Here is a 22344-nt window from a genome sequence, read left to right as displayed (position 1 = left end):
ATTCTTTGACATCTTCTCCTTGTTTTTTCATTAATTTCCCAATTCCCCAGTATCTCCTTTCAGCACTGAGCAAGCAAGTGGGGCAACTGACCCCCAATTCGCATATCGCAGCCCCAACACAGGCACATCCTGATAATGTCTGGTGGCTCACAACCGCTTCATGGTGAAACTTATTTGTTATGCCTTGAATACTTTGTAGTAGTGGCCTAGATAAAATGGACTAATAGCTCCTATGAGCCGAATTTATCCAGTGTTTGACCTCCCCCAACTCTACACTAAACCAGCTGCAACAGATATTCTGCGAGCCCTCGAACAGCTTGCTGTACGGCCACGCAGCTTCGACAATGACACCAAGGACGGTCAACCAACAGTCCTCCAAGCCGGCGTCTCACAGTACCTAACATCCATCATTGCAAGCGCACTATCGTGGATTGAATCCGACGAGCTCCGAGAAGCCATATGGGATGCGGCCAGCGCGCGCCTCTGCGAACGCTCAGGAAGAACAGGTATCTCTATGCCCAGTCATATCATATGTAGAACGTTGCTAATTATATCCTCCCTAAAAAAGCAATGCCCGCTATCTCCCGCGTTTTCACCATCCCCACAACACAAGACACAACCTTTCAACTCACCTTACATGAACCGTCCCTCACCTCTGATAACCTAGGCATGAAGACTTGGGTTTCGTCCTACCTGCTCGCCAAACGCCTACATACTCTCATTCCCCCTTCTTTCCTCAACTCATCTAGACAAAAAAACAATCGTCCTCTCCGCGCTCTGGAGCTAGGCGCCGGAACTGGGCTTGTGGGCCTCTCCTTTGCCGCAATCTGTGGTTCCCTTGCCCTCATCCACCTTACTGATCTGGATGCCATCGTACCGAATCTTGCCCACAACATCGAGCTAAATAAAGGACTCCTGGACAGCACGGGTGCGACTGCGACAACGGGTGTCCTGGACTGGTCGTTAGAAACGGACTTGCGGTCGGAGCCATTCGATAGCGAAAGGTACGATGCTATCCTTGCTGCGGATCCGCTGTACTCTTCGGATCACCCACAGTGGCTTGTGCAGACTATCCGGCGCCGGCTGCATCCGGGCAGTGGGTCAAGGGTTGTCGTGGAGATGCCATTGAGAGATGCCTATTTGCCTCAGGTGGAGGACTTTAGGCGGCGCATGGATGCTGTTGGGTTGGCTGCGGTAAAGGAAGGGGAGGAGATTGGGTATGATGACTGGGAGAGGATGGACGGGGAAGCGCTGGAGGTGCGGTGTTGGTGGGCTGTATGGGGGTGGAGGGAGGAGGGGAATTCAGCAGTGCTATAGAGCTAATGCAGGGTGCTAAGAGGAAGTTAATTAATGATTAGATGAGTTTTGTTTGGAATATAATTAGCGAATTGACTACATTAGCGATAGTAGACCAATAGAGAGAGGTATAAACCTGCATATACTTAGACTATTTCCTTGGATTTTATCTAACTGCACCTGCATATGCTCTACATGTATATACAATGTGCCCTTGGCTCTTTTTGATGGAATTTCGAAAATGTGACACAGGGGACTGCGCCTGTATGACGTCACCCGCTTGTTGCCTGTCTTTCACTCGAGGGTTACCCAACTATCAAGGAAAATGATATTAACCAGGAATGAAAAATATTCATATAAATTCATATTTTAAGAGTCTGGAAATAGCCAAATTGATAAAACCTCGACATCACAACCTATACCGAGGGTAACATCAAATTAGATAAAATATCAGCTTTGATACCATCACCATACGAATTTAACACTGAGAACATAAGAACGACAAGTATGGTCCTTGGTATTTTTACAATAACCGCAATCCCAACCGTTGTCGGCGTCTCCCAAGGTGTAAGCGAGCAGAGGAAAGAAAATCAGCGGCAAGGAGACGAAAAGCGCCTCGAGAAATTCTATCTCGATGTCTTCTGTGACACGAATTCTGATGCGGCGAGAGGGCTTTATGGGCGGAGAATGGTGCTAAGGGATAATAAGGTATGTGATGGCTTTTTTGGGTGCTTTGTAATAGTATGCAAGTGAGGCAAAATATCTGTCTGTAGTCCAGGAAGCTGAAATGTTCCCATCAGATTTACCTCGATTCCCCCTCATCCGAGGCTCGCTCCATCCCCAGCCATACTGCCGAAGCCTTCTACATCGCCTACCCAGACGACCAACGCAAACCTACCCTAGGGCTTGTCAGCACTATATCTGCCGACCCACCCATGCTCAATTGGATATATCTTGACAGACACACGCTGGAGCTCAAATACGGTAATCGAACGCAGAGCCGCGAGCATTTTGTCGGACCCTGGGATTGGACGGAGGATGAGATGAGATTGACGCTGCATGAGATCGAGGAATTTGCAGCGGTAGAGGGAGAGGAGGGTGTTTGGGCGGTTTATTTTGATTGGGATGGGGATGGGTTGAAGGGGAGTGTTAGGAGGGAGAAGAAAGTGGTGGAGATAAGTTTGGAGCGGCATATGGTCAAAGCAGAGGACGAGAGTGGGAAAGAGAAGGGAGACCAGGAGAAGGGAGAGGAAGAGAAGAGAGGGTGAAGTCGGTATCATTTCTGCTCTTATGGGTAGGAGTTCAACTGGAGATATGAAGTTGGCTGGAACCCTGGCGTTTATAGATAGTTACTCATATGTGCAGGGTGAAAGTAATTTTAGTCTTCAATCCCATCCCAAGACTCATTGTCATTTGCATCCCCTTCCCCTTCAACCTGTACCTTTTGTTTTCGCCGCTGGCTTGCCTTAACCGCGTCTCTCCGGTTTCGTTCGATCCGCCTCTCAAATCCACTCTTTGTGCTGATCCTCGTTTTTCGCTTATCCTTTTCACCCTGCTCCCCCTTCGTCACAGGCCTTCGAACCTTCACGCCATGTTGTTTGAGATCTTTTTTGTCCTTCTTGGACAGATTGGGCAATGCATCTAGCAGCCATTTCTGGATCCCTTTATCACTAGGGACTCCCCGTAATTTCTCACTTGCAGCGATAACATTCGCAATATTCTTCACGTAAGGAATATCTTCCTTTGTGTAAAAGGTGACAGCCACTCCACCCTCACGACCAGCCCTGCCTGTTCTTCCAACGCGGTGAATATATGCCGCGCTAGAATTGGGTATATCGTAGTTCACGACGCCGTTGATTCCGCGGAAATCCACCCCGCGAGAAAGGAGATCGGTGGTGATGAGAATCCATATCTCGCCTTTGCGGAAGCCTGCCATAACGTCAGATCTCTGCGAGTCAGAGAGTTCAGAATGGAGGACAGCGATACGTGACGATCCGCCCGCTTCAGCTGGGATGTCATATTTCAACTCTGAATGTAATGCCACAGCTCTGGATATGGTTTGCGTAAATACTAAAAAAGGTGGACGTAGATGGATATCTGACGCAGAGAATGCGCCCGTTGGATGAAGCAGCTGTCGCAACCCCAGAAGCTTCCCTTGTTCAGTTGCTGCATAGACAAGTTTGTGGGAAATATTGGGAATTGCAGTATCTTTTAATCCAACGACCAACCGAACAAGGAAGGATTCGTCCCCCAGCCCCAGAGATTTTTGCCGTTCGCTAATAGTTGATTTGACCAGCTCTTCAATATTAGAGCCCATTGTTGCAGACCATAACCCAACTCGTAATTGGGCGTTAGTGCAGGCCCGCCATACATCGAGGGTCTGTTCGCGAAATAACGGGTCCAAAAGTACATCTGCTTCATCTAAGGCAAGACTCTGGACGGTGGGCAGAGGAGCTAAATCGCGTTTTTTATTACCGGAAAGTGAATTCGCAAGCAAGGGGGGAGTCGAAACTAGAATATCGCTATTTGTAATAAGGTCGTTTCCTCTGGACTGTTTTGCTTTTGTGACTTCACCGCCGTCACTTCCGGAGCTCAATCTCTCTCCATCAGAGGGGTCTTCACCTCCTTCTATGCACTCCACGAGTCGCATCCTCTTCCGCATAGCTGTAATTTTAACCCCGGTGCCCACCATGAACTTCCGGCCTTCGTTGACAATTTGGGACACAAGTTCCTTCGTTGGCGCCAAGACAATCGCGAACAACTCTCTCGATTGGGAATCGTTATGGTGGTGATGTCGTATTATTTTATCAATGAGCGGAACCATGAAAGCTAATGTTTTCCCACTACCAGTTGGAGCAACAACCAAAAGGTCAGGTTCAAGTCCGAATGAGGAAGATTTCCCCCCTTTTACTTGATTCCGCGAAGCCGAACTAGGACAACCACCCAGCAGCAATGGAAGAGCGCCAAGCTGAACCTCAGTAGGGGCGCTGTAGCCTTGATTAAGAATGTTCTCGAAAAGCCGTCGAGAAATTTGATATCTCGTTCTCAACTGCCGGAACGACATAAGTGGTTCTGGATACATTCTCAGCGCTTTCCGCTGCTGTTTCCGGCTCAAAGCATTTGGGGTTGGTTCGAGCTTTTGCTTCTTTTTCGTTTTCTTTTTCGACTTTTTATCTTCTCGTTCAATCACTATCGGGGGTGTTCGGAGATCTGTCACTTTGATCTTGTGTGCTGTCAGGATCGCCTTTCGTGGTTCCTCACCCAAACCGGCATCCTCGAGGAAATCCCCATCGATAATATTTCCGCCTAACTTATCGCTCTCATTTTGCCCTTGCGTTGCATTTCTTGTTCCGCTGGTAGACAATCCATGAGTCCCAGATGAGCCTGGACCGAAAAAGTCTAGAGTTACAACAGCAGCATCAGCAGAAACTTCATCTCTATCCAAAACTCTCTTCCGTTTCCTTCCTTTCCTTTCATTTTGCTCGTCGCCAGATTCTATAGGGTGTGATCCATTACGGGCAGCAAATAGCTGGGGTGTATTTGCTGCCCCAGCCGACGGTAAAGAGTTTGATATAAGTTGCTTTGTAGAGGCAGAGCCCGTTTTAAGTTTTGTTGAGCGGGTGAGGAGCTTGAAAGCGTCCATCTTCAGTGCCTTCTCACTTCTGACCGTTTATTAAAACTGAATTGTCTGACTATCCGTAAATTGTTTCGATGTCCACGGTTGATTTTAAGAAATTTAAACCGTAACTCGAATGTCACGTGGTCTATGCTTTGAGACCAGATGCAAACCCAGCATTTGCATTCAATATCACTCAGTCGGTTATAAACGAAATTTACAAAGAAATTCTTATGGATTAGCTATCTCCAGACGAACGAAATCTAGTTTTGAAGAATATATTCCGACAACATAAGTCGCACGACGGAACCTAAACAATCAGTAAAGAGACCGCCTTATAAAGTCCATCATCTATACAGCCTGAAGAATACGATAATGAAAAGATGGGAAGCAGTGAAGGAAGATATGTGACAGAAATTTTTACAAAAAAAAGTTTTAGTTTATCTAATGCGCATGTCCAGTGTCGCCTCTGTATCCGACAAGTTTAAAGCGCCCAATAATCTCACCAACAGAAAAAAATCCAATCACCTCAGCAGCTGTAACACCAGCAACCGCCAATTGCTTCCTATCAATGTTCCGGAGAAGGGGAAGGATGTCTTCTGCATTGAAAGACTTGGATAGTTGGGAGATCAAGGTCGATGGCTGGCGGAGGTTTCTGAGTAGAGGTTGATAATATCCCTGGAAAGTCGCTAGGCTTCTAATCGAAAGAAGTTAGACCATGGGCATAATTTAAAAGCTCATATGAAAGAGACCTGTGAAACTTACGGCAGGGTCATCTTCTGCCCTCTGAATACTATTTTCGACAGCTCCAAACCAACTCTGGAGTAGTAAATCGTGGGAGGTATTAATGCTGTGAAGTTTGGTTTGAATCAGTAACTATTCATCCGACAAATGGCTTCTCATTACCCAATTTTGAACAATTGAACAAAGATCAATCTTCTTCGGGATCCTCAACCATGCTAATGACATCAGATTGTGCTCTTACAATCAACGATAGCGATAAATTTGCCTGTTCGTCCACCCACTTTCCTTAAGGCTCTACTGACTCCTGAGAGGGCAGTTGCAATCGCAGGACCCGCAGTGGCAACAGCTTTGGAAATTCCCTGAGAAGCCTTTGTCGCAGCAGAGGTAGCAGTGTCCTTGGTCTTGGTTGCAGCCTCAGTGGTTGTGGACGCAAATCTGAAAGCCGGTCTTCGGATCAAATATCGCGACTGCCGCAGAACGGCGCGGGAGATTGAGATAGACATCCGGGAGGCGGGATGGAGCGAGAGGCGGAGGAGGCCAAGAAAGGGAGGAGGGAGAGGCCCAGGAAAACGGATGGCTCTCAATGGCAGCGGGGAAGAGGGCAATGCGGCGGGCTGTCGGTTGACGCTGTCGAAGATTTTTGTTTGTACATTTTTGTCGTCGGAAGGTTCAGGGAGGAGAGAAGATTTGTCAGCATATCACGTGGCGCGGCTGTACTTTTCACACTGGGAAAGTTTTCTTCTCTGTCTCTTACTATGGAATGGAATGGGGATACTCTGCAGTTCTAGCTTGAGTTGCTTCTACGTCTCATCTGTTTCATTATATTAGGGCTACCTTGGCTCCAGATGTCTTCCAAGTCCTGTACTTCTCTATCTACTTTTAATACCTATCAACATGCTGGTGATGGGTTGTTCTGTCAAACAAAGCTTAGAGCACTTTTTGAGCACACTCTAAAGACTCTACGTGTATGCAGGAGTTCATTGATTGTAATGTTTTTGTCTTCTTCGTTTTGCTTTCTTACTCCATCAATCACAATGCCACTAAGTTCTAAGATTGGTTAACGCATAGTTATTGCTTTATTCCAGGATTGAGATGGCAAACGGGTGTAGCTCTGTCTGCCGCTGTCGTTACACGTTGCCAATCACGAGAGCAACTCATTTTTCTATAATGTATCGGCATCCCTGATTCCAGTTATTTTTGCCAGGGGAAATCCTCCGATCAATCGGATGTTGTCTTCTTTAGTGCCTATGCTGGTCTTGACTTTTGCAGAGACTGTCACATCACGTACAGATAGACAACTTGACGTAACAGCATCTCAGATGAACGATATAGTTCTATCCAGCAAGTAGTAGCGTTCAAAGGATTTCCCATTGGCAAAAATGGATACTTTGTTCTACTTTGAAACCTTCTGTGACTTTCAATTGAATTCGAATTCTACATAGGCCGGTGCCCTTCTCTCCACCAATTTGAAGGGATGTGGTACCCTTTCGTAAAAACGCATTGTGTGCATCTATGAAAGTTTGTCGTCTGTTGTCAAGGAGTTCTTTAAATCTCAATATGTTCACTTTGCCCTCTGGAAGATTCTTTCAGATACCCTCACCTACAATGCTTACAAGCTGTGGATTCTGACAATGATGCATCCACAGCCGTCTATTTCTCTTTGGATAACTTTCTATGTCCTTTACCACAAATATTCTTATAATTAGAATCGATGGACTGGACAAATGTTGGTGGTTCAAGTTGAAAATGTCTGAAATAAAGTTTGACAAGCCATATCCCAACCGGCAAAAGCGGTTGTGGGGAAAGCCTGCCCTGCAAAGACTTCTACGCCATTTTTCTCAGAAAAGCAAAGGTTCCGATTGTGAGCATACCGGCATTATTGCAGGAGGCAGGAATCAAATTCCTGCAAATTCACACCGTTTACATCAACAACCGTTTTACAGACTTGGCAAATGCGAACTAGAAACGGATACGTATCCCTCCAACCTACCTCCCAGAAGTCATGCTCGCGATGGGAGAAGGACGGCAAACGAAACTTTCAACCCAGCATTATCTGCTGTACCATATACGCTGCCTTGCCCTTCAATCTTATTCATTGCACATGTCGTCAATCACGATAGTCGGTATGAAACCATATTGCGCAGGAAAAGTAGTACCAGAAATCCGATACCCCTAGTATACCAAACCCAAATATCCATCCCCGAAAACATTGGCACCGATCAATCATGCAGTACGAGCAGTGCTCCAGTTCCTGAAATTCCAGGGAAACTGTTGTCAGGGCTTCTCAACGGCGACGCTGCCGTCAAAATCCTTGACAATTTCAGTGCGTTTCTCATCATCAGTCCGACTTGCCAGGGTGACCGTGTGCTGTATGCGTCTGAAAGCCTATGGTCTTCTGAAGATTTCGAGAAAGAAGAACTTTTCTTACACAAGAAGCGGAACCATGGTCAAATGACTGATATCATCACGGAGATCACTGAGGATGGGAATGAGAGGTCGCATCTCATGCTGTTTGGGGACCTTCCAACCGTTGGAGGGCGTAAGGGACTTGTTCTCGTGCCACTCATTGACATAACTAACTTTCTTGACGCTCTCACGGTCAGCGATCTAGAAATCGAGCAACTTTTGCCACAGATATATTCAGCCGATACCCAAGGCGTAGGTTCGAAGACAAAATCGGGGTCAGAGATTATGCAACATGTCATAAACCGCGTGGCCAACAGTATTCTAGCCCTCTACAAGGACTATTTTACCCTCTCGAAATCTGCAAAGGAGATGAGTTTTTACGAAATTTCTCACGTTTCGCCCAAGGTCTATGTTGACAGAGATTTCATGACTGGACACTTAACGCATACTCCGGAAGCTGTGATAAATCAAATCAGTAAGCTAATGGGACAATCCCAGCGCTTTTCCATTGAAATTAAATGGGGGGATGTGGGGAGAGCTAAACGCCTTTACTGTATCCCCATGTTGGGTGGGAAATACAGTCACTGGCTTTGCATGTTAGTCGATCCTGTCCATCCTGTTTTCTGGCAGGACAAATAGCAACGAGATTTTTATTTATTTTACTTTATTATCGATATCCATATTTAAATGCTACGAACTAATGACTATAAATTGGTACAATCCAAAATCATGGCCCCAAAATCTTTTGTATATGCATGTCTGTTGGACGGGAGTTAGCAAATGACCAGCTCCATAACGTAACGTTCTCCTCACGCCCAACCATAATCTCTGGCTCAGCCTTCTCAGGCACAGACCATTGACATCGTCGTCCAGAGAAATTAAGCCGCGTTCCATGACAATCATGACAGCTATAGCGGTAAAAACTTTTAACATCAAGGTTTGTCCCAAAGGTGGAATCTTCAGACACCGGCTCTCAAGTTATCCAACCAGATAATACCATAGCTGGAGGAGTAAATGATGTGTTCTCTACATGATAAAGTGTCTTGGAAGCGATGGATCATGGACATCTGGTAGAAGAGGAAGGGATATTACCAGTCCTATCGACAGCTCTGAAACTGGTCGCGGGTAACGGTATGGTAAAAGGATTTGCGTACTCGTCGACTATCTTGTCGATTTCGGACATATTTGCCTTTTTGCATAAAGTGTCAACTTCAATTTGTAAATAGGTGGGTGGATGGATGGATTTGTGATAGTAGTTTGTAGGTTGCTTCTTGAGAAATTAGCGAGGGGATCTGGTATGTTCAACCTCACTACTTTGAGACTGGATATTGACAAAGGCAGATATAGCGAACGAAATTAGTTGTCTTCATAAACCTTGTCCATGTTTACTCATTTGCTTTCTTCATTCCTTCCCCTTTTCCTCTTCCCTTTACTTCTTGCCATCTAAAAGATCGGTATATCCAAAGTCATAAGGAAACATTCAGTATGAGCTAAATTGGGAGAGAAGGAAATAGTCAGGAAATGTATCTCCATTGATAAAAATAATGGTACACTTAGAGCATCACCCAGAAGACTCCATTTTCCGTTTGTTGTTTTTGTTCCTCATATCCAAGCCAAAACCCCCATATGAAAATCTTTAACCAAAATCAAGAAGAATCAGAGACTCGCGAAATCAGCCCTCCCAAAAATCTCCTCGTTTTTTTCTCAACTTCACAATGCCAAAATCAGCACCAGAAGTTGTAAACAGTTTTCTACCTTCCCAGTCCCAACACTAAATTCACAAAATATCAACGGACAAAGCTTTTACTGAGGGAATTCGATATCGAGATGATGTGTGAAAATGAGCCGCCAAACTCGAACCAGAAGAAGCAACGATACCATGGAAACACAAGGAACCACAAAAAGCTAACAAAAGAAATTCCGTAAGACACCGGGGCCAGACGTATCCAACCTATGCATGCAAAAAGTATGTACTCAATATCAATGAAAATGAAAAAGAAAAGAAAACAAACAATAAAGAAACAAAATAAAAGGAAAAAAATTATTAAAAAGAAAGCATGAAACAGAGAAAGGAAGAGAGAGAGATAAGGAAAGAAAACCGCTCATCGTTCTGACGTTTCGCATTGGGAACGTTGCAAGAGGTATCTCCATATAAACCAAGGAAAAGGTGGGACGAGGACGTTGAAGCACGCGCATAAGGATCCATCCACATCTGTACTCACCACTAATTAAAAGTTTTCGACAGTATCTTTCTCTGTACTTTCCTCTCCACCTTGTATCCGTTTTCACGGGTGGATTATCCCTGTCCTAGCCTGAGGGGTACACAAGTTCAGAGTGATCACACTTTAAGGTTGTAGTTACTCAATTAACATGCATCGATCTATTAGTCAAAACCCTATCAAGTAAGCTTCTTCGTAACCCTTAGTCTTGGAGGGAGTGCGAGCGCTGCCAGCCTTGTGAACTGCCAGCTACTCGGTTCATACGGACCGGTTGAGGTGTTGATTCTGCTGAGGAGGGGTGTGCCAGCTGGGGCGGAGATGGGTGCTTATCAATGGCGGCTTCTTTTCTCTCAGCTTTCAGCTGCTTGTACGTCATAATGTCATCGACGTTCGCCTCATAGGCTTCAGGGTGGGGAGTGCCGATTCCAGAATCTGTTTCCAGGGCACTTCCGTCATCACCATGCATTTCGATAACAGCATTCCGAATTTCCCGCGTGACACCTTTTAGTGCATCAATGCCAGCTTTCTCGGCTGCGTGAGCATGGGTTGGGTGTTTGGCGCCTTGGGAAGTACGGCGGAGATAGGATCGGACAAAGAAACGGACAAAGAGGAAAGTCAGAGGCAAGAGGTAGAGGATGTTAAGAGAGAGAGCAAAGGTTTGGCCAGAGGTATCCAGGCAGGTGAAAGTACGGGGTTCTAAGACATATCGGGTTTCCTGTTTCGCAAGAAGAGCCTGCACTGCTTGGCGTCCGTCTACGCCAAATAATTCTCCGTTAGAATTAAGCACATGCTCAGCAACTCCCTCAGCTCCAGCTGCACGGAGAGCCAGCTTCTTGAGCCAAGGACTCATACCTCCAACGGTGTCATTCGGCGCAACAGCAACAGCGGTGACGGCATCAGAAATAGCAGAGGTCAAAGAAGTCATGGCAACCGAACGGGGAACACCAATCGGGAAAGTGTAGGAAATGAGAATATAGCAAGCAGCCAAGGTGGAGCCAAAAACAAATTGTGTGATCTGAAGGGAGGTCAAGCTGCGCTTAATGGCAACAGGCACGCGAATGGATAGTGCAGTCAAGGTGTAGTAGAGATACTGTATAGAATTAGGTTCAGGTACACACCTCTTTCGCAAGCAGCAGAAAAGGGTAAAAAACATACCATCATAGCGTGAATGGCGGAATTAAATAGAGGAAAGATCCAAATGGGAGTCGCCATATACCTAATTCCAGCCCACATACACATCATGGCACCAGCGTGGTGGTATGTCTGGAGAGTGGAACTCCTCTTTCCCTTGGCCAGGATGATTGCGGTATCGAGAACTTCGTAGAACTTGGAGAGATAAAAAATCCAGCCCAAGAAGGCCAACCCTTCATTCCAGAGACGTCCAACATCAGTCGAGTCAGGTACGCCACCAGGTCCCAGCTTGTATTCCGGGCTGATCATGGTCCATTTCTTTTGGGCAGGATCATAGAAAGCAGCATTTCCCAAACCACGGGGACCGTTGATCTTGCAGAGGGCATCGGCAACTCTGACGACGTTATACTTTTCGCCACGCTCGGGCCAGGTGTGGTAGAAAGCGCGGATCATACCCGCGAAAGTCCAGGCAGAGTAGACGGCCAAGAAGACATTGTGGAGGATGACAAAGGCCTTGAAGGCGGTCGTTTTACTCAAGGCCCAGGGTTTGTAACCTCTCTTCTTATTGACACGGTTCATCAGGACAACAGAGGTGGCATAGAGGGCGGCGATGGTGAGAGGCACCTGGGGTGCCAAGGCTTTCCGGTAGAGATCCGCAGGAATATTGAAGGGCTGATACCATGTTGGTTTGGCAACAGTGGGCGGCGGGATGGTTTCCGGGAGGGGTGAAGGCGGGAACTTGAAAAACGAAGAGGGTGGAAGGCTTAGATAGACAGAGGAACTCATGGTGGGGTTGGTGGTGGTGGTATTCCTGTAGCCAACACAATAGAGGTGAATCAGTGGGTGGTTTGAGGATATACCCAGTATGCCCACCGGATAATAACCCTTATGGAGGGGTATTGATTTTACTGTTGAAGGATTCACCAGGAAGATGAAGGGGCTGGAATAGTAAATGTCTAATAAAAAAAAATTAAAAAAAATTAAAAATAAAAACAAAGGAGGGAGCAGAAGAAAAAGTGGAAAATCTTTGGGAGATCAAATGGAGTTTACCGGTGATGTTATAATTATATCATCCGGGACTGGGAGGCAAGAATAATAGGGTTAGAGTTGAAACTCTGGTTGTCAAAAGGAAAAAAGGAGGAAGAGGAAGTAGAAGTGTGTCGACAGCAGTGGTCTCAGAGACAATCTTCTTGGGTATATTAACTGAAGAAGAGAAATGAAATGAATTGAATTCAATTGAAAAAAGAAATGAAATGAAAAAAACAACAAGACAAGATAAAGAAAAGAAGCTATAATCTGGAAATCAAGGCCTATGGGTCTGGGAGATCCACACCAGAGCAGAGCATTCAGCCCAAGTAGTAAAAAAAAACTATGGCAGTTAGCGCAGGACAGCGGATTGTTGGGAAACGAAAAGCCTGGGTCCAATTGGCAACCTGAGGTGTGATCCCGAACCACAGAGAGATAAACCACCAGAGTCGTTGATGCGGAGAATAATGCAAGTTCATCACAAACATAAAATAAATAAAGCTTTCCAGGCAATGCGAGACCAGGAGCCCAGCGGAGGGAGAGATGAACCATCCGTCAATCGTTGGGATAACACAGTTAAAGACGTCAGAATATAACTACTTCCTTCTCCGTCCTGCTGCGGCAGTGGGGTGTTAGTTAGATCTAGAGTACTTGGGTATCATCGCCCATTTGGTTGTTGATATCAAATATATCTCCCTCTATCTTGAAGCTGTTTGGTGTCGTGCGGTTCTCGCTCTAGCTTCGTCGCGGCTCTTTTGACTTTTTGACGAAGCTGGAAATTTTTGATTTTTGCTGAATGCGTGCGTTGCCTGCTCGGGACTAGCGCCATGGGTCCCTACTTTCGCCGAACATCAACCCGATCATTGTAGGTCACCTGACCGAGGGTTCTGCTTATATAATAATTCCCCGCCGGCTGAAGAGCTTCCCCATGGCTGTATCTGTCTGTTATGTTGGAGGCGGACGAGTCAAAGACGCTCGCCACATCCCCGAGGTTGCTTGTTGACCCAAAGTGTTGGTTTTAAATCTTTTGAGATTTGTTGGGGACCGAGAACACCCCACATTTTTTTTTGTCTAGCTTTTTCGCGGCAGTCTGGTCGTTCCACTGCTCCTCCAGGGGTCTCCCGTGTGCCACAATTTTGAATCCCTGAGGGGCAACAGAGATAAGATTGATGAAGAAAAACGACGCCAAAAAGAGCGGGGGAGGATTATCGCTTCTTTATTGGACCGCAACTAATTTACTACATTTTCATGTGGCTCTTTAGCTAGTAATAGGTACTATATGGAGAAACCACCCGACCACTCCATCATTGGACATACATGGTTCGGCAGGGGAGCCGTACTCTTTGTAAAATGTCTGCATAAAGCAATTAAACACCAGAAACAATAGAAGAAATAGGAACTGCAATAAGTATTAGATAGTCTCCCCCGCTTTGCACCGGAGATGTCTTTTAGATATTACAGGAACAGAGATGACAGAAAAGTAAAGAGAGGCCCGAGACAGACAGCTTTGTGATAGTTAGGAACCAGCAGCAAGAAAAGGAAATTCGTATCACCAGCTAGAACACTCTGCAAACAAATCCACGTCATCAGCACTCCCTTAACATTCGCATTCTGCTTAAGCACTTCAATCTCCGTGTTCCTCCAACCCTCACTCTCTCCTCTCGCCTCCCCATCCCATCCAACATATCCCTAACCGTCCGAAAATGGCCAACATCAATCTCTAATAATGCATTCCCCACCGCTACCCCAACCATCTCCAAAATCCCCTCAGCCGACATCCCGCCCCCAGCCACTCACCCAAGCACACACCCCCGGTGGTGGTGGTGGTGAGAGGGAGTCGATGTATTTATTCCCACTGGGAGGTCGAGCAGTGGACTGGTGTTGGTAGCGAGGGAAGTGCTGGACAGGGGAACGTAGGCTGCTCGGTAGCAAACCACTTCGTCTCGAGGGAGAGAGCTGCGTGAAACGGTGCGCTTTGCGGGGTTGATAGGGGTGGTACGGGAAGGGAAGGGGGGGGGGTTGGTGATAGGCTGCAGTGCATGGTTGCTTTCGGTTCGTCGTTAGTCATTATTGATGGTTGGAGGATTGTTGAAGAGTTAGGGGAATGTGAAGATAAAGACTTGTCTGCAGTTTGACGTGAGCAACTTCCAACCCAAAATGAGGAATTAGCATATAAGTAAAGTTAGGGAGGGAAGTGAAGAACTGCTACAAATAACTGACAGCAGAGCTATTTATAACCCGAGGCTGATCTGATATTCAATTCAAAACCAATATTCCTAGGGAGCAGGCGAGATGGTAGCAATGTGCCATGTATACAGAGGTAAAGAAAGAATAAAAAATAAATAATAACAAAACCAACTCAATCCAATCAATCGACGTTGGTAAAGAATATTGAATATTTCCCTTTTGCATGCCCGATTCTCCCGTAAACGGATCAATTGACACCTCATGGGAAAAATGAAGCAATGAAAAGAGGTAAACACCATTATGCAATTAATCGCCATTATTAGTTCCTTGACAGCCATAATACTAAGGGACAGAAATCATAAAATTATGCATAGGGGTCATAAAGAATACAAACGCAAAACAGAGGCCGTAAAAATAACAAAGCTAAACCACAAAGGTCAATAATAATACTAGTAATGATATGATGCCGGAATTGGGGGAGCATGCAAAAAGTAAAATAAGACCAATGATTCCCCTTTTACACCTGTTGACACACAGCATACGCATAGGCTCATTTGTGAAGATAAATGATACCCTTAAAAACACCGTGGAGATCCAAAAGAAAAGCAAACAGACCACCGATCAAATCCCCTTGGAGAAACGCTATTGTATGATTCAACCACGAGTCTTGATCCCCACCCGCATGCAGATTTAACGCGGCTTGGTCCCGAGGGGTAGTGGTGGTGGCGGTGGTGGTGGAGCAGCTCGAGGATGTCCATCAACAGGATGAACTTGCATACCCGGCTTCTGTGAGGGAGTGGGTGGAGGAGGAGGTTTGCGGCTATTCAATGCTTCCAGATCTGGTCTGTTATATGCATAGGCGCCTGATGGCTGGGGGCTATAAAGCGCATTAGCATGGGGTGGAGGTTGGCTATCCGGGCATGCTGGGGACTTCTGATCTTCAATAAAACTGTTGATTCGCTTTGAAATGCCATACTTTTGGTCTATCTGGAGCAGTTTCTTCTTTCCAGAGTCAATCTGTTCACTGTGACGCTCGCGGAAATTCAATGCCGTCGAAACTGCATTTCGCGCATCGTTTGTTGATACAGAAGTGGGGTCCCGGCTAAACGAATGCGCTGTTCGCACCGCATGTTGCTTTTGCTCCATGGTGGTGCCTTCTGAAGGCTTCGATGCACCAGAAGAGCATAGAGTTGGAGACGATGCGCTAATTTTGGCAAATCGCGCCTGAAGCTCATTCTGCGGGGAGTATGGTGATGCTCCTCCGGTTGATTTGGGAGCCGGTTCCTGCCGGTCAGAGTTCCCTCCATTGATGCCGAGACTGGGGACGGAAATGTCCGCCTCGCCCAGGAAATTAATAGACCTTTGGTTTATTGTCGGTACCAGTCCATTTGTTGTAGTTTCATGTGCTGGAGGTGGTGGGGGAGATGAAGATTGAGATGGTTGTGGATGTGGATGTGGATGTAGTGCGCCTCGTGGTGGTAATCTAGGTGGCAAAGCTGGTTTTGGTGTGAGGCTTGGGTTGGACTTAGACACATCTGTTGACCCTGTTGAGGTGTGACTTTGGTGAATGGGAGGAGAAAGCACATTATGCGTGGATACTCCTGTGGTGTTTGCCCTGTACGGGACAGGAGGCGGGGCCCTCTTCGAGTTGGCTTCTTCCTCAGCATGGAGTTGTTCCTGTGGTGATTGAGACTGTGAGGAGCTCAAAGGGGGTCTTAACAGGCCGGTGTCTGAAGTTGAGGTCGAGCTCAAAGTTCTCTCAACACCGAGTCGATTGATGTGTTTTGGTGGGGGAGGAAATGACGCAGGGTCCTTGAGAGAGGATAGTGGCCGAGATACATGCTCAACACGGGAATCATTGGAACTGCTACATTTCCCTTTGCCCACCCAGCCGGCCTATATCATTTTAGGGAATAAATTAGGGATAACAGGCAGCTAATTGTATGGGCAGGCGGAATATTCTTGATGAGGGGTTTAACAGAGGAGCAAAGGAAACAAGACGTACAACTTGGTTTATGCCTTTAAAATCACCCCGCCAACTCTCCCTACCACCATCATTTCCCTTTGGATGCCACCCATCTTTCACCAAGCTACGGAGTCCGCTCATGATTTCCCGCCGACAGTCCAGTAAGGGAGGGAGAAATCTCTTCTATTTGAGAACTCAACTATCAAGAACAGGGGAATAGCCAAAGTGTGCTCAGATATGCCAACAGCATCCACTTATAGTTGTTTTTCTGGGCGTTGTGGTTGTCTCAATGATGTTAGTTTGTTGAGGTTCATTTCATTGATTGATCTGATTCTTTCCTGAAGACGAGGAGGTTGTTATTTATATTAAACAAGCTCGCCGAGCTATCAGGCACGTGACTAGAGTAGCCGTAATTGTCAGGGATCAGGTGACCCCTATTTACTCCCTAGATTATTGGTTGATTGGGCCTTTTTACGAGGTAACTGGTCCAACTGTAATAACACATTTCTCCACTGAGCGAGCCACAAATTCAAATAGTTTTATTTTCCTAACCTCCCCCACCACAACAAGTATGACATTCAATTCACAATAACAAGAAAAGGAACTCTATAGAATAGAGGGAAGATTTGAACCCATGGTTTTCACTCTTAAAAGCATGAATATAAGCTACATATATTTGTTTTAAAAATGTTATACTTTACACTTAATAACATCATCAACTTAATGACTAAGCCTTAAGAATAACCTCCCATCAAGGAACTATCTAGATCACGTGTAGCAGGCGTAACCATGTACTAGCTAGCTAACTAATATACGCGTCTATCACGTGAGGTGGGGCGTCTACCGGATCATCGAAGTTTCAAGCAACGGAATAGTCATGGTCACGTGAGATTTTACTCTGGCTACCGTACACACCAACTTCAATTGGCTGACTGAAGAGGCGCAAGTTTCGGCCTTGTTGCTGAGCGTGAAGCATTTGGATTGGATGAACAACCAACATGCTCCTAAAAAGGGTTTGAGTTGGAGCAATAAAGTGCCGATCGAAATTGAGCAAACAAACCAAACTATTTCCCTGCAAGCCTAGCTAGGATTTTGAGGGCGAACGAGCAAACTCGAGGTGTCGAACACTAAATTCAAATGGATTTCACTGACGTTTGATTCCTCTGAGATAACATTTAAGCAAAAGTTTTCAGTTTGAAATTCTCAGAATATTCCTTGCTCATATTCGCAACGAGACACGTGTAATGAAAGTGGTCTGTGAACCTTAAGCTCTCCAAATCATCGGTTCATTCTAACATTTGGGAGAGCATCATGACAACGGCCCGATCGAGCACGCAAATCCTGAGCGTGAAACAGACATTCACGTCTGCAAATCGACTGTCTACAGACTACTGATGAAGCACGGCCTTTGAGACTGCGGAATCGTGCCTCGGCTCTATGGGACGATGGAATGGATGGACGTCACACGTTATCAACATCACCTGAAGGTGTTTCTTAACGAGAATCCTTCTAGCGCCATCTTCTTGGAATACATTCCCAATATGGAAATTATCTATCTGCATGATTTTACAAAGAAGCAGGGAGAGGCTTTGATCCGTGGCATTCGAGAGATCCACAAAGTGTTGGTTCTGCACTGCGACGCCAAACTGAGGAACATGATGATTGTCAAGAATGACCCGGAAAGTGTGGTGTGTTTAGACTTCGACAGAGCTCAAACCTCCCACGCAGAGAGCCTTACCAAGAAGGCAACGAAGGTTAATTGAGGATGAAGAGCTCATGATATCTCAATTCGTCGATTCACTAGTGAATGATCTACTATTTACAGCATATTAGGTCACAGTCAAACACTAACCAGGATCATAACTTCTTCTTAAAGAAAGTTGATTATAAGCAAGACGAAACTGATGAGACTTACCTCTACTACTCACCCAGGTCAATTTCTCTGCATTGAATTAAAAGTGTGTTTGCGGAGATGGTGCGATAACCTTTCGAGACTGTTCTGTGAGGAATAGCATTCAATGATCGATGGAAAGATTTGTAGATCGTTGAAGGGACCCATAATTTTTAAGGTCGAAAGCATGATCATAGGTGTGGCGACTCTGTTGTTTAAGGGGTTCACTATCATGTATTCTAGACAAACAACAAACCAAAAAAAAAAAAAAGCCCCATTTCATAGGGGTAATAGTTGTCTCTATTTTGCGTTTTGTCATGCCATATGCCGATTCAGATGCCGCAAATGCGTGTTTCATAGTAATGCCTTGAATCAAGCGGTAGTCATTGTCCAATTACTCCATCTCAATGGTACCGGGGGGTTTGCTGGTGACTGTTTAGCGTAAACGAAAAAAAATGCTCAGCATTCAAGTTTGCATTAGACACATGACTCAAAAAAGGAGGAGAAAGAGGGAAAGCTTACTGTCGTAGACCACCCGGCATACGCCCTTAACCTCATTCACAATTCGCCTGCTAACCGTCTTCAAGAACTCGCCATCAAACGGATACCAGTCTGCAGTCATGAAATCAGTGGTCTCCACAGCCCGGAGAGCAATCACCTGGTCGTGAACCCGCTGGTCGCCCATCACGCCAACCGCCTTGACGGGGAGAAGTGCAGCAAAGGCCTGGCTAATTTTGCGGTATAGACCGGCTGCTTTGATCTCTTCGATGAAAATGTGATCCGCTTCCCGGGCAATGCGGACTTGTTCCTGTATAACTATTAGTAAGATGGCTTTTGTTTCAGCAGGGTTTGTATAAGCAGCTGCTCACAGGGGTGACTTCTCCAAGGATTCGGATGGCGATTCCAGGACCAGGGAATGGGTGGCGCCAGACAAGTTCCTCCGGAATACCGAGTTGTACACCCAGTTCACGGACTTCGTCCTTAAAAAGTTCGCGGAGGGGTTCGATAAGCTTCAGGTGCATGCCTTCAAGTAGACCGCCGACATTATGGTGGGTTTTTATAGTTGCGCTGGGCCCCTTGAATGAGATACTTTCAATAACATCAGGATACAAGGTACCCTGAAGAAGCCATTCAATCTCACCCTCGTTGTGTGATCCCTTAGCAGCAGCCGCGATCTTCTTAGCCTCTTCTTGGAAGACCTCGATAAATGTATTACCAATGACCTTCCGTTTCCTTTCAGGATCATCCTTGATGCCCTTCAGCTTGCCAAGGAACCGCTCACTGGCATCAACCACAGTTAAATTGACACCGAGATGCCTCGTCAATGTTTCCTTGACAATAGCCGCCTCGTTCAAGCGGAGAACCCCATTGTCAACGAGAACAGCATGGAAGCGATCGCCAATTGCTTCTTTCATGAGCTTTGCAGCAACTGTAGAATCAACACCTCCGCTGACAGCTCCAATGACCTGTCCCTTTTCCCCAACCAATTTTCTAATGCGCTCGATTTCTTGGCTAACGAATTCTCCCATCGTCCAGTTTTGCTGTGCTTTCGCGATTCTGACGGCGAAGTTTCGAAGAATATCCTTCCCCCGAGGGGTGTGTGTAAGCTCTGGGTGAAATTGGATGCCATAGAAAAGCTCCTCTACGTGTGCGATTCCGGCAAAAGGGGCGTTAGGTGTACTAGCAATTGTCACAAACTTCTCCGGGAGGTGCGATAGCTTATCTCCGTGTGACATCCAAACCACGAGATCTCCCTCTAGCCCTTCAAATAATATATCGATGTGCGCAGCTTGTTCCGGGTGACGCTTTACTGTTAAATTCGCATGACCGTACTCCCTCTTGTCACCAGCTGAGACACTTTTGCCATAGTTCCAAGCAATCATTTGCAGCCCGTAACAGATCCCTAGCACAGGAACTCCAAGTTCAAACACACCTGCAAATAGGGAGTGTCAGCTAGGGTAGAGTAAGTCAAATTCGCATACATATAGCCATATTAATGGCTCACCTGGGTCAACGTGCGGGGCGTCCGGCGCATACACGGAGTAGGGACTCCCAGACAAAATAACACCCTTTGGTTTCCATGACAGGTCGGCAATTTTCTGAGTGCATGGGAGCATTTCAGAGTAAATGTTAAGCTCGCGAAGCCTCCTCGTGATAAGATGAGAGTACTGGGAGCCAAAGTCTAGGACCCTGATCGGTTGATGGGAGGAATGATTAGCTACATACTTTCATGGGAGCGTATTGCATTGTTTGGGTTGCGGAACTCACAAAATCGTGTCGAAAGCCATATGAGGCTCAACGAACGGAACACCAGATACTACAGCCATTATAGAATTATCTGCGAAGTAATCAGGGAAAGTTTTGGCGGGATTGACTCCAAAGAAGAAAAGGAAAGGAAATTGTTTGTGAGATGAGGAGCGGAAATTCAGGATGTAGATGAGTCGACTTCACTAAAGGCTTGGCCCACCTCGCCATGTGACCCGACCTCATCCTAGTCAGAACAGAACCTCTCACAATACACTGTAAATCATTTACCAACTACATAGTCCTTATACCAGCAAAACTATTTTACAAAAACCTTGCTCATTTCTATATGTTTTCACTGAAAAAATGAAATAAGAAAAATGTCAGTAGTATTCAAAAGAACTAGAGAAAATGATAAAAAGAAAATAAGATTGATAAATTTGTTCAGTTTAACTTAAATGATTAAATATACTTTTACACTTCTCATTTCTAAACTGTAAGTACTTAGAAACTATTTAATAATTGCATAGCAAATGATTAGTAACTGCTTTAAATAACTGAATAATTAATAACTACTAAGAATTGATAAATGATTGTTAAGCAGTTGATAAACAGTTAATAAGTGTTAGGCTCAGCGTCCGACCGAGCCCGACCGAAGGCCGGTGCCCGGTTAGACTCGACGTCGGATTAAGCTCGGCGCCCGATTAGGCCTAATCCATATCACGTGACCACACGACCATGCAGGTGGTTATAATCCACGCAGGCCCCAGCACCCCCTTTCATCCCATCAAGCTTAGTATTTCGTTATATAGCAGTTAGCAACGCAGAGAGTCTTTCTTCTTATGCAGCTCGCATTCGCTCCCTAACAATAAGCAGCTAGTATAAATACTTTAAAAATCAATAATCTTAAACAGTATATACTACTATATGATGATATAAAGTTTTTGATCAAAATATTAACAGTTACTTAACTTTGAAAAAGAAAAAAAAAGTGATTTATAAGTAATTTAAAGCTATATAACAATTACTTAATATTTTAAAATTAAAGATAATATGAAGAATAATAAGAATAATAATAATAATTATTATATTTTAATTTTATATCTTTCTTAATTGAAAGATTCAAACTATTAATATAGTAAAATGATAAAAATATATATACTTTACAATCACTTGCTGAATAGTTATCAAGTAGTTGACAAATAATTATAAAGAAAGTATTATTATATTAATATATATATTATACTAAAGAAAAGTTTCTCATAGAGAAAATATGTAAATATAAAAAATAAATAAATTATAAAAATTTATTATTTAATTAATAATTCATAATCAATTGCTTATAAACTATTATAAAGATTATAATATATATATTAATAAGTTCAATTGCAGTAAAAGTGATAATGACTTGAGTTAAATACTAAAATAAATAATAGTAAGTAGTTATCAATTGTTTGTTAACTACTTGATAAGCAGTTGAACATCAGTTGTTAAGCATCTATAAAGCACTTCTAGTATTTACAACTTTTAAAGCTATACTGATCTTATTATCAGTCTCAATTCTCTGTTATTGTCATCATTCAGAAAATCATTCATATCATCATTAAACATCTAACAC

At 44.9% G+C, this 22344-nt stretch overlaps 9 protein-coding genes across 9 annotated transcripts; 4 read left to right on the top strand and 5 right to left on the bottom strand.

The window, feature by feature from the left end:
* Window positions 1-232: 232 nt before the first annotated feature.
* On the top strand, window positions 233-1317 carry PADG_06592 (S-adenosylmethionine-dependent methyltransferase; the record flags this gene model as incomplete). Its single annotated transcript, XM_010763716.1, has 2 exons — window positions 233-506; window positions 569-1317. The coding sequence occupies 2 exons, from the start codon at window positions 233-235 to the stop codon at window positions 1315-1317; spliced, it is 1023 nt and encodes a 340-aa protein (XP_010762018.1).
* Window positions 1318-1803: 486 nt separating this feature from the next.
* On the top strand, window positions 1804-2564 carry PADG_06591 (uncharacterized protein; the record flags this gene model as incomplete). Its single annotated transcript, XM_010763858.1, has 2 exons — window positions 1804-2004; window positions 2097-2564. The coding sequence occupies 2 exons, from the start codon at window positions 1804-1806 to the stop codon at window positions 2562-2564; spliced, it is 669 nt and encodes a 222-aa protein (XP_010762160.1).
* A 110-nt stretch (window positions 2565-2674) lies between these two features.
* Window positions 2675-4939, bottom strand: PADG_12153 (uncharacterized protein; the record flags this gene model as incomplete). The annotated part of the gene is made up of 1 exon (XM_010763988.1): window positions 2675-4939. The coding sequence occupies one exon, from the start codon at window positions 4937-4939 to the stop codon at window positions 2675-2677; it is 2265 nt and encodes a 754-aa protein (XP_010762290.1).
* A 417-nt stretch (window positions 4940-5356) lies between these two features.
* On the bottom strand, window positions 5357-6159 carry PADG_12152 (F1F0 ATP synthase subunit g; the record flags this gene model as incomplete). Its single annotated transcript, XM_010763987.1, has 3 exons — window positions 5357-5609; window positions 5678-5762; window positions 5898-6159. The coding sequence occupies 3 exons, from the start codon at window positions 6157-6159 to the stop codon at window positions 5357-5359; spliced, it is 600 nt and encodes a 199-aa protein (XP_010762289.1).
* Window positions 6160-7402: 1243 nt separating this feature from the next.
* Window positions 7403-8701, top strand: PADG_06589 (uncharacterized protein; the record flags this gene model as incomplete). The annotated part of the gene is made up of 1 exon (XM_010763857.1): window positions 7403-8701. One exon carries the CDS (start codon window positions 7403-7405, stop codon window positions 8699-8701), a length of 1299 nt encoding a protein of 432 aa, XP_010762159.1.
* A 1782-nt stretch (window positions 8702-10483) lies between these two features.
* On the bottom strand, window positions 10484-12198 carry PADG_06588 (uncharacterized protein; the record flags this gene model as incomplete). Its single annotated transcript, XM_010763856.1, has 2 exons — window positions 10484-11371; window positions 11437-12198. The coding sequence occupies 2 exons, from the start codon at window positions 12196-12198 to the stop codon at window positions 10484-10486; spliced, it is 1650 nt and encodes a 549-aa protein (XP_010762158.1).
* Window positions 12199-15315: 3117 nt separating this feature from the next.
* PADG_06587 (uncharacterized protein) lies at window positions 15316-16732 on the bottom strand (the record flags this gene model as incomplete). Its single annotated transcript, XM_010763855.1, has 2 exons — window positions 15316-16521; window positions 16631-16732. 2 exons carry the CDS (start codon window positions 16730-16732, stop codon window positions 15316-15318), a joined length of 1308 nt encoding a protein of 435 aa, XP_010762157.1.
* A 1304-nt stretch (window positions 16733-18036) lies between these two features.
* Window positions 18037-18354, top strand: PADG_06586 (uncharacterized protein; the record flags this gene model as incomplete). Its single annotated transcript, XM_010763715.1, has 1 exon — window positions 18037-18354. One exon carries the CDS (start codon window positions 18037-18039, stop codon window positions 18352-18354), a length of 318 nt encoding a protein of 105 aa, XP_010762017.1.
* A 522-nt stretch (window positions 18355-18876) lies between these two features.
* On the bottom strand, window positions 18877-20809 carry PADG_06585 (GMP synthase [glutamine-hydrolyzing]; the record flags this gene model as incomplete). The annotated part of the gene is made up of 5 exons (XM_010763714.1): window positions 18877-18914; window positions 19005-19290; window positions 19352-20415; window positions 20488-20672; window positions 20751-20809. 5 exons carry the CDS (start codon window positions 20807-20809, stop codon window positions 18877-18879), a joined length of 1632 nt encoding a protein of 543 aa, XP_010762016.1.
* Window positions 20810-22344: the final 1535 nt, after the last annotated feature.

The sequence above is a fragment of the Paracoccidioides brasiliensis genome, assembly GCF_000150735.1.
Source record: "Paracoccidioides brasiliensis Pb18 unplaced genomic scaffold supercont2.9, whole genome shotgun sequence".
Lineage (NCBI taxonomy): Eukaryota > Fungi > Ascomycota > Eurotiomycetes > Onygenales > Ajellomycetaceae > Paracoccidioides > Paracoccidioides brasiliensis.
The sequence above is the reverse complement of the archived record's forward strand: the minus strand, read 5'-3'. Positions and strand labels throughout refer to the sequence as shown.